The sequence below is a fragment of the Suricata suricatta genome, chromosome 7 (genome assembly GCF_006229205.1).
Source record: "Suricata suricatta isolate VVHF042 chromosome 7, meerkat_22Aug2017_6uvM2_HiC, whole genome shotgun sequence".
Classification (NCBI taxonomy): Eukaryota; Metazoa; Chordata; class Mammalia; order Carnivora; family Herpestidae; genus Suricata; species Suricata suricatta.
Genome location: NC_043706.1, coordinates 39,691,646 through 39,702,722, shown reverse-complemented (window position 1 = coordinate 39,702,722; position 11,077 = coordinate 39,691,646). Strand labels below are relative to the sequence as shown.

The 11,077-nt window shown below is 49.1% G+C and overlaps 1 protein-coding gene and 1 long non-coding RNA gene across 2 annotated transcripts in view; both read left to right on the top strand.

Annotated features, from left to right (window-relative positions):
* The first annotated feature begins 3,177 nt into the window (after positions 1 to 3,177).
* Positions 3,178 to 11,077, top strand: part of LOC115296047 — a 22,771-nt gene continuing 14,871 nt past the window's right edge. Inside the window, exons 1-2 of the long non-coding RNA XR_003910701.1 lie at positions 3,178 to 3,263; positions 7,054 to 7,155. This is a non-coding gene — a long non-coding RNA (uncharacterized LOC115296047). The remainder of the gene's footprint in view (positions 3,264 to 7,053; positions 7,156 to 11,077) is intronic.
* C7H6orf226 (chromosome 7 C6orf226 homolog) lies at positions 7,180 to 8,420 on the top strand. The gene has a single exon (XM_029944458.1). It carries the CDS (start codon positions 7,588 to 7,590, stop codon positions 7,825 to 7,827), a length of 240 nt encoding a protein of 79 aa, XP_029800318.1. The 5' UTR covers positions 7,180 to 7,587; the 3' UTR covers positions 7,828 to 8,420.

Genomic DNA, 11,077 nt, shown 5'->3' with positions numbered 1-11,077 from the left:
CATTTTTGAGAGACAGAGTGAGTTGGGGGAGGGGCAGAGAGAGAGGGAGACACAGAATTCAAAGCAGGCTCCAGGTTCCCAGCTGTCAGCACAGAGCTGGACTTGTGGCTTGAACTCACAGACCTGGAGATCATGACCTGAGCCAAAGTCGGATTCCCAACCAAGCCACCCAGGCGCCCCATGCAGCAGCTTTTTAAAAATTTTATTTTATTTTTAATTTATTTTTGAGAGTAAGAGAGTAAGCACATGCAAGAGAGAGCGGAGAAGGGGCAGAGAGTGGGGGAGGGGCAGAGAGAGGGAGAGAATCCAGGCAAGCTCCACAAGGGAGCCCAATCCAGGCTCCATCTCATGAACTGTGAGATAGTGACCTGAGCAGAAATCAGAGGCTTAACTGGCTGAGCCATCCAGGTACCCCCAACACATCCATCTTTCCAAATGGGATTTACCTCATGCTTTTTTTTTTTTAACGTTTATTTACGTATTTTGAGAGAGAGTGACAGCACTAGCAGGGGAGGAGCAGAGAGCATCCCAAGCAGGTTCCCTAATATTGCAGAGGTGGACATGGGGCTCTATCCCACAAACCATGAGATCATGACCTGAGATCATAACCCAATCAACCCAACCCACTGAGCCCTCCAAGCACCTTCACCATCCCTTTTAAGCCTAGAAAGTCCTCCTCCCTCTACAGAATGGATACATTCTCCCTTCTTTCTGCGAGTGTGTAGTTTAATCCCCAGACCCCCATCACCATTTAACTCTATCGGGAATTAACTTTAGTGTGTGATAGAAGATATGCATCTAAATTTCATCCCCCCCCCCCGCCAAGAGCTAATTGATTATCCCAGGATTATTAATTAAATAACCCTTCCCGTCCCTATTATTTGCGAGACTTTCTCTACGTTAATATCTTTTATGATGGAGGGTTTATTTCTTCTTGGCTCCCTGGCTTCTTTATTCTGGTGCCAGCCTCACCCCATTTCCGTCGGGATGGTTGCTTTAATAGTCCGGTGGATTGCACCCTCCGACGTCCCGCCCCCTTCCCTCAAGGAGGCCTGGAGGCCAAGGGCGCCACGTGTTCCCAGGCGCAGCCTGCGCCCAGGTGCGCTCGGTCCGCGCGGGCTCCCGCTGGGAGGGGTGCGGGTGGGGGGTGGGAAGGCAGGTGTCCCTAACGACTCTCCCGCCCTCCAGCCTGGGGAGGTGCTGGCCCGGGCTCCGTTACCACATTACAGATGGGGAAGGAGCCCTCTGGCCTCTTTAGGGTTTTAAGACCTTCCCAGGGATGGGGAGTCAGAAGACTCCCTGCGCCAGCCGCCTGCCTTGCGGGCTGCCCCTGGGGACGCGCTCCTGCTGCTCAGCTCCCGGCTGCCGGTCTGCAGGCAAGCTTTCCTTGCCCATGGTCATCTAGGTCTCCTACTTCCAGGAGCGCCAAGAATCTCCCTCTTCGGCCACAGTCTTCCCGGACCTAAAGATGCCCTTGCCCAGGGCTGTGAGGGTGTCCTGACACCCTGGCCTTGGATCTCAGCTCCTCTGAGAGGAATCCTTCTCCCAGCGCCTCACTTGGGATTAAACTTGCCATTTGCTGACCCGCTCCTAAGAGCCAGGTCCTGTTCACAGACCTCTCCTTAAATCCCCACAACCGCCCCATCAGGTGTTCACATCCCTGTTTCCAGCTGGGGAAACTGAGACTCTGAAAAACAAAGTTAGGTGGCTGAGGATTCCGTAGCAGCAAGGGTGGTGCTGGGATTTCGCTCTAGGGTTATGTTTACAGGATTCTCTCCAGGGCTCTTTATACAAGGTTGTCTGATAGAGGCGCCCATCTGAGTGTCTGGCATAGCAGATTTCCCTTTCTCTGCTTTTTTCATATACACACATAGAAAACCAAGGGCCCTTCTAACCTGAGATGACCCACATAGGGTATGAAAAAGAAAATTAAGAGGCGCCTGGGTGGCTCAGTCGGTTAAGCATTCAGCTTCGGCTTAGGTCATGATCTCATGGTTCATGGGTTCGAGCCCCGCGTCAGGCTCTGTGCTGACAGCTAGCTCAGAGCCTGGAGCTTGTCTTCGGATTCTATGTCTCCCTCTGTCTCTGACCCTCCCCTGCTCGCACTGCCTCTCTCTGTCTCTCAAAAATAAATAAAAACATTAAAGAAAAAGTTAAGGAAAAGTAGCAGTGCTTATTAGAGAAAGACCACTGATATGACCAGTTACTGATTGTAAATCTACATATCCAGTTAGAAGATTGCAGCCAGAGGGCCAGATGGGCGGGGGGGGGGGGGTGCACGCGTGCCCGCTGAAGTAGCAAGGACTCACTATGTCTTCCAGTTAATACTGACAGGGGCACCTATTTCATTGATCAAATAAAAAAAATCCTACAGTGACATTTATAATACAACATAAAGATCACCTAAATGTTTAATAACAAGAAAAGAGCTAAATAAACCAGCATGCCTCTCTCTGATGAAATACTATGCAGGCTCATAATACCCTTGTATTGCACACCATGTACTGGTGTCTGTTTTACGCCAGGAATTGGGGCTGGGGTTGAGACAGAAAAAGATGCTCCCACCAGTCAAGGAAGGAGACAGGCTCATAAACAGATAAGGGACTTGGAGTGTCACGACTGGTGTGCATGTGTGTGTGTGCCCACATGTGCATGGGTGCAGGAGTGGAGAGTAGGGTCCCAGGAGAGGGAGACCATCCTTCTGGAGCTGGGAGTTTAGGAAAAGTGATTTAGAAGATGATACTTGAGCCAAGTCTCGACTCTTCCTGAAGAGGCTGTAATGTCATGGGGAAATGTCTCAGTTATGATGTTAATTGAAAGAGAATTAAAAGATGCATAAGTAGTTGGATCTACATTCATAGAGCCACCACACCAGCTCTGGCTTGCTCGACACCAAGTTTAATTTATATGAGAAAGAACCTAGAAACGTTCATCATATGTGAACTATTGTCATTTTGGTTTTTCTGCTGCTCACTGCCCAGACAATTCGAACTAAAATATGTACTTTATATCCCAGGGTCCTCGCAGGAACACAGATGGGTAATTTGAAGAGAGTTTAATAAAAGGACTATTTATAAAGGCGTGGGTAGGGTATAGAGGAGCCCCTGGGGCTGCAACAGCCCCCCACAGCTCATAATGGTTGGGTGTCGGCCCTGGAGGTCTGAAGATGGGAGGAGAGGGAGCAATTACAGGAACCCAGAACCAGAGAGAGCTGTGTGCAGAGGCTGCCTGATAAAAGCTGTGAGCTTCCGTCAATGGACATAGTGAGTGTTGATCTGGAAGCTAGGGAAGTGGGAGAATAAATTTCCTGACTTGGCCATCTTCCCATCTTATGACCTCTGGCTGTTACTCCCATTGGCTGACTCCAAGTGGAGGGTATAGGAGTCCTTTGATGTAGTTCAGCTTCCCAGAGCACAGGCCTCGGGGAGGGATGGTTCTGGAGGACCACAGGGAAGCACCTCTCATCTTGTGTCCAGATGAAAACTCCATGCCCCAGCACCATGTCCATCAGCTACTATATCAGCGAGAGGGGATGGCAATCTGGCATCCTCTAAACCTAAAATGTTAGCTATCTCCAGGGTTCTTTATATACGTTAGCAGGGGAGATTGGGGCTTACAAGGCCTAAGTTTAGATCATGCCTTCCTGCTTTTACCCGTATGACACATCCTCCTTATCTTTGTCAGCACCACGTTCTTGACCTGTGGGTGACTCATACCTTTACTCCTATAGGATCTGAGTCCTTGGTGGTCTTGACTTTGTTGGGTTGCTGAAACTTTCCGTTAACCAGGACCACTGGTTGGGATAATTATTGAGAGGCCATCAGTGTCTCCCGTGGGCTCCAGATCTAGCCCCGCCTCTAGTATGCAGTAGCAACCTAATTTTCTCTAGTAATTGGGCTTAATCAGCCGAGACAGTACAGAGGCGCCTTTCTCTGTCTATTGGATCGGTAGCAGGAGAAACCAAAATGGCTAGAGGCCATCTCAGCTTCCAAGTCATCAGTACTATGATTGTTGAATGGTGGAAATGTTTCTCGCTTGGGTACTAGGACCACCATGCCCCGAGTCTGTTCCATTATTGGTGTGGGAAGCAAAAATTCTTCCAGCAGGTTATAGACTTTAGGTATAATAGCAAGGAGGCTCCAACTACCCCCACCCCTTGGCTCTATATAATTCTGTATGGTTAGGGTTTAGAGGATACACTACATCGAGTAGGATAGCCCCTTGCCTTGAAGAGTGTAGTTTCTCAGCTATGCTCCAAATGAGCCTTCAAGCAGGCCAGTCCACCATTCTATTTTGCATGCTGCTTTGGGTCTTGGGGCACATGGTAAGATCAGCGAATTCCCTGGGAGTGAGCTCATTTATACATTTCCTTGGCAATGACTCATGAGCCCTGGTTGCAGGCAATTTTGTGTGGAATGCCATGGTAATGGATAAGGTATTCTGTCCATCAGAATACCTGATGCTGATAGAATAGTGGTGCTGACAGAAGACTGTAGAAGGTGAATTCATACCTGTAATTCGTGTCTGTTCTCGTGAGGATAGAGCACAGCCCTTCCATGCTACGAGGGGCCAGTCAAATCAGCCTACACACAGGTGAGAATGGTACGCAATCAGGGACTCAGCTTGAGGCTGTGAGTAGGATGAGCATACAGAGCTGTCCACAGTCAGATTAGCCTCAGAGGGGAAGACTGTGTTCCCTGCCACCATGGGTCCACTGAATGAGGCCTAAAGTGCCTGGGGACAGAAGCTGACCAGGGTCAGATGGCCATTCTTTCCCATGTCTTAATGTGGGGTATTATGGTTACGTTGCCTTCGGCTGTTAAACATTGCCACCTGGCCTTTATGCTCGAGGATGCCATTAGTCCCACTGAGATCACGGAATCCAGTTCTACTGATTCATCCAGTGTTCCCCACTAGCATCTCCAGCCTACAGAGGACAGCCATCAGAGTAAGTCGAGGATGTGGGTGCTGTCACCAATGCATTTCCCTCTCTCTCTCTTTTAGTAAACTCTATGCCCAACATGGTGCTCAAACTCTTGACTCTGAGATCAATAGTTACAAGCTCTACTGACTGAGGCAGCCAGGTGCCCCTCACCAATGAATTCCTTAATGCTTTGGCAAAGGGAGTGTTTTCCAGACCCCCTTAAATTATTGGGTGAGGGGTGGCTAAGCAGGTTGCGCATAATAAATCCAATCCGGCATGCCCACCTCTCTTAGATTTTGGATTCTTTCCCCTACATTATGCCAGAGAAATTCTGGCATTTCAAGTTTACTAACTATAGGCTACCATTAAGCCCAGGCTTTAATTAACCAACCTCATTGACTATTTATGCCTTTCCCAGGTGCTTGAGCCAACACATTAAATCCCAAATCCTGGATGAGCATTCATGGGCTTGAGTTTGGGCAAACTGAGTCTTACATTCCACCCTCCTGGGTCTTTTTTCCTTAGAACCCATTCCCACACATACTGCCATGGCTCCTGCCAAGACAGTTTAACAAGATCTGTAATTCCTTCTGTCTGGGCGTCTCCTCTCAGCGTGGGCCTTGTGCTTCTCTGCCCAGGCTGTTCTGGGATCTGATTTGATAAGGGCCAGCGAAGACTGGAGGTGGGAGAGTCCTGAAGCTGACGTCCGGGGAGGTAGACGTACTACATGTCTGCCCATATGTCCCCATTTCATCTCAGAGTTCCCTCGGTGCCCTTATGTTAGCATATTCTTATGCTGCCCTAGAGGGCTGAGCACTTAATTAGCACCACAGCTTGGCAACTCCTACAATGACATCCTGGTGCGAGTCCTCAGACATGTGAGCCCTCTCTGCCTATAGGAGATGAGGGATTCCTCCAAGGTGCCATCAAGGTGATCTGATTCCAAACTTGCATTTCCTGTCAGACACTGATAATTTCCAGTTCTCTCCCTGTGGCCATGAGAAGCCAAAGGAGGACATGCCATAGAGAAGAACAGCTGCCATCTCTCCGCTTCCCCCCTGCCCCCCTTTGGCCCAAGGATAATTTGAATAGTGGTGACACCTGTGCACACAGTGAATCATCCGAGGGTTCTTCCCCCGAGTCAAGGAGGCTTCCCCTGTGCTCTGAATTTATGATCAGTCCAATCTCAGTATTCTGTCTGAGGCTGTTCCTGGAGCCAATTCCTTTACTGGTGAGCGTGGACAGGAAACAGAGGACACACATGTATTGGGTAATTTGAGGAGAATTTAATAAAGGCACGGTTTATAGAGGGGTGGCAGGGTGAAGGGAAATCCCAAGTGATAATGCGGTGCCTGGAATTGGTAACAGGCCTGAAGAGGTGAGGAGGAGGAGCAATGGCAGGGCCCCAAAGCCAGAAACCTGTGTGGAGGGACCCTGCAGCCAGTGGGAATCCTGGAGGGAGGGAAACTGAGGAATAACTTTCTTCTGCTGTCCACCCCCCGCCCCTTGGCCAAACCCCAAAGCCTACTGGAATGTTTGGAGATGTCAGGGTGCTGCAAGCTGGGTGGACAAGGGTAGAGTGAGGACCTCTATGAAGAGTCAGCATAGTCACCCACCTGATTAGAATATTAATAATCATCCTTGTGGGCATCACAGACATTTATGACATTGACATTTATAAAACGTCCAGGCCGGTCATTTGTAGAATGTCTTTCACTGCTCATTTCTTCAAGATTAGATTCAGAGTGAATCTTTTGGGGCAGGAATACTACAGAAGAGATGTCGTATTCCTACACCCTTAGTGTCCTTCTCAGTGCATTACAGCAGGAGATACCTGGTGCCGGTTTGTTCTATTAATAATAGTAATTAGACTTTGGTTACATAATGGAGGCAGTGTTTGCCAGATCAGGCTAGCTTCCGTTAAACTTACAAACCTGAGAATTATTGGCACTAACTTTCTGAGCAGCCAGAGGGACTTTAGCACACCTGATCTGCCTTCATCCTTTCTCATCCCCCCTGGGAATACCAGGAATAGAGTCAGGATGGCAGGAAATGGGGAGAGAGTGTCAAGACTCTAGTGCTGTCACTTGTTCCCAGTTCTCCCGAGGCCACTGGAAATCTCTCCACAGGTATTTTCTCTCTGGAGCTGCGGAGTCCAGCATGAAGATCCCTCCTTGCCATAGGTCTCTACATGTGTCCCTGTAGGTGAGCACTTCTGCGCATGTGTGAAAGTAAGTTTGTACTTGGGTGCCCGGCCGGCTCAGTCGGGTGACCATGTGACATTTGATCTCGAGCCCCAAGAGATCACTTAAAAAAAAGAAAAGAAAAGAAAAAAACCCAGGTGTGTGCACAGTGCCTATGCATGTGTGCCAAGTTGGGTCTTTTATGTGCGTATCAGCACGCACGGCACATTCTGTTACAGCCTTCAAGTTCCTTTTAAAGCATTGCACGTTGCAGGCTCTGGTGTGGGCTAAGCCGTGCGTGCGTGCGTGTGTGTGAAGCGTTTCTGCGTAGAGCTGGTCGCAATTCTCAAGTGCTCCCCCCTTTCTGGGCCGGCTTGGTATGGTCTGCGAGCCCCTCTGCACTTCCTCCGACGGTGGTTGCATCCACCCGCCTCACCCGGAAGTGCTTGCGCGCACGCGGGTCAGGCTTAGCGCCCGGCCATGGAGCGGTCCGGCGGTCGGACCTGCAGTGGCCGTGGCCTGCCGCCCGCCGAGTCGGCCCCCGCCTCGGTGACCCTGTCGCAGCTTATGCAGCTGGTCCAGGAGGGCCGGGAGCTCCCGGGCCTGGAGAAGCGCCACATCACGGTGACCCCCGGCGAACCCACGGCGTCCCGGCTCCCGCGGAGGCCCAAGCCCTGGGAGGCCTCGGGGTCGGCCGAGGTCCCCGCGCCGCCGCCGTAGCTCCGGGAACCCAGATCCCGCCGACCTCGGATCCTGGTAGAACAGCCTGGAGGGGCCCGGCTCGGTGGAGTCAGCGACTGCGCCTTCTGGACGGCACGTAGTGGGTTCCTGAGGCTCGAAGGCCTTTGCTTCTTAGAACGGGAGAAAGTGATTCGGTCCTGCATAAAACTCGGATCTTGGATGCTGGCCACGGTTATTCATCTGTTGTGCGTTCGCCTCGACCTGCCTCAGCTGAACTTAAGCCTCCTGGGAGCATCATCGGAGTTGTCTTGTATCTGAGTATTTCTGGACCATGATCCTCATTATTTTTAAAACAATAAGTTTAAGCCCTTACAGATAATTGAAACAGATCTCATACTTTTTACTGTGTGCGATGCATAGATGTAAAGTTTTCATTTTGAAAATGCTAGTGAGGACACACTAACGGGGTCTGACTCAGAACAAATTCGTTAGTAATGTAGGAGAACGTCAGTTTTATCTTCCAGTTCAGATCATTCTTGTGGGTTGTGTAAATGAACTCGGGATTCAAGAGGTGATGATCTTAGCCATTCTCCAGGTCAGCACCTAATAAAAGCTTTGATGATGAAACTTGGCCCCGGAATGACTTCAAAGATACATTAAACCAACGAAATCCTAAAGCATTAAAAAGAAAAGCCAATCAACAAAAAACTAGAACCTTTGTCTCTGGGAACCAGTTGGGTCAGGATAGAAGCTTAGAACAGGAAAAGGTCCTATAGCCACTTTCTGAAGTCTCTTTAAATAGGACACGTGGCTCACGTGTCTTGCTTCCTGAAACTAAGGTTTTTGTTTTCCTGCACCTCGAACACACACACACACACACACACACACACACACACTATATGTATGGTATATGTTGATAGGTATGGGTGTTGACAGCCATGAACGAGTTACACTGGCTACACATTGTACAACAGGACTAATTTTCCCCAGAAATGGTAGTTTCACAGCTCGTTCAGAGAATGGTAGATCACAATGCATGATACAGCAGTTTTAGTATTTTTAACGTATAGTTTTGAGTGAGAGCACGTGCGCACAGGCGCAGTGGAGGGGCAGAGAGGGAGCCAGAATCCGAAGCAGGCTCCAGGCGCTGATCTGTCAGCACAGACCGCGATGCAGGGCTCTGAACCGTGAGATAATGACCTGAGCCAAAGTTGGATGTTTAATTGACTGAGCCACCTAGGTGCTCCATCAGTACATTAATTTTTATAACATTTATTTACATAGGATTCTAAGTTAACTAGTTTTTAAATGTTTTATTTTTGAGACAGAGCATGAGAGGGGGAGGGGCAGAGAGAGAGGGAGACACAATCAGAAGCAGGCTCCAGGCTCTGAGCTGTTAGAACAGAGCCCGATACAGGGCTCGAGACCACGAACGTGAGTTAATGACGTGAGCTGAAGTCGGAGGCTTAACCAACTGAGTCACCCAGGCGCCCCAGTTAAAAACTATTAAAAATGGCAAAAGTTTAACCCTTTGGACAACTGTGTAGTGAGGCACACATGCTACATTAGTCTCATTTTGCAGGCAAGAATGGAAACATTATTATTTAGGTTTTTTTTTTTTCCCAGAGAAAGGTGGGGAGGGAAAAGATGGGAGAGAAGGGCAGAGGGAGAGAATCTTTTAAAATTTTTAAAAATGTTTTTTATTTTTGAGAGACAGTGCGAGCAGGGGAGGGTCAGAGAGAGAGGGAGATACAGAATCCGAAGCAGGCTCCAGGCTCTGAGCTAGCTGTCAGCACAGAGTCCGACGCGGGGCTTGAACCCACAAACCTTGAGAGATCATGACCTGAGCCGAAGCCTGCCGCTTAAGACTCAGCCACCCAGGTGCCCCCAGAGGGAGAGAATCTTAAGCAGTTGCCACACTCCGTGTGGATCCTGAAGTAGAATCATGACCTGAGTAGAACTCAAGATGCCCAGGTGCCTTTCTTATATTTAGTTTAAAACTTATCTGCAATAGAAACCCTGGGCTTCCACATTCTCAAATGCTCTTTTCCCATGGCTTTTCAATACATCATTTTAAAGTAATTTGATTTCACAATGCCTTAAAGTGTTAAGAGTAAGCTCTAACATCTATTCCTGGCAGGTTAACTCTTGAGCCAACCAACCTAATTAATTACCTCATAACCTGGCACATTTTAAGGCATTGTTCTACTTCTAACTCAAACTCCCCATGAGCCAAAAGTGCAGCAAAGCTGATCTTAAGGGACCAGGGGACACAATGATGAATGAAGCAGGTTTTCCAGGCTTCCCCTATGCCTGGCACACCCTCACCAACTACTCAGATGGCGATTGAGGCAACAAAGGGACAGGGAGAGAGGAAGGCCCACCTAGGAGGGGGGACACTGGTGATAAACACAACCAGGATCAGATTTTTAGATTTTTCAGTCTAAATGTCCCCAGGAGCCCTAACGGTGGTCTATACATGGTTACCAGCAGGGTAGAGAGCAATACTTTTGGAGTCTAGATTATGCAAGGAGAGGGTTCGTTGAATTAAGACTGTCTGGGGGCCTAAAAGACCTAACAGTACTAATTTCATCCACGCCAAACCAAGAAAATCCCGTCCTGAAGCCCAGCAGAAATAAATGGTGAGCGTTTCCCTCAGGTAGACGGTAAAAAGGACTCAGAAACCTGCCCCTGTGATCCGAACAGGGAAACACCCAACTGGCTGCAGGGGAAAAATCGATCCTGGTGAGCTTTGGTCTTCCACGGGACACAGGGCCAGAGACTAACAAGGTCAGGGCCCCAGGCAGTGCGAGACTTCCTCACAGAGGGTCCCGGGTCCCTAAGAAGACACTACGAACATGTATGTTTCCAAGCGGTGAGTTGAGTGTATGTATTTTCCTGGGAGAAGAGTCCCTCCCTTCTCATAGACCCAGAAATAGGTTGAAATCCTGGGCTAGAGAAAAGGACTAAGACAACTGCAGGCTATGATAAGGAAGCCACCAGACACTTCAGGGCCAGCCAAGTCCGAGAACTCACAGAGCAGTCACTGAAAAGCCAGAACACGGACTCACAGCAGAGACAACTGAGCACTGTGTTTGTGCTCCTCTTTGTAACTGTATTTTAAGTTCCTTCCAAAACAAAGCCCCAGGAACCCCCAGGTTCCAGGATGTCCCTGAGCTTGGTCCACTGCGGTCTTGTATTCATGCCTGGATATTCGTTTACCAACATTAAACCCCAGGATAAAAGATGTGAGCCAGCAGTATTCCCTCTTCAGTGGCAAGAGTCCTCT

Excerpts from the sequence above, each read along its gene's own strand:
- C7H6orf226 (XM_029944458.1), top strand. The coding sequence starts at position 7,588 with ATGGAGCGGTCCGGCGGTCGGACCTGCAGTGGCCGTGGCCTGCCGCCC.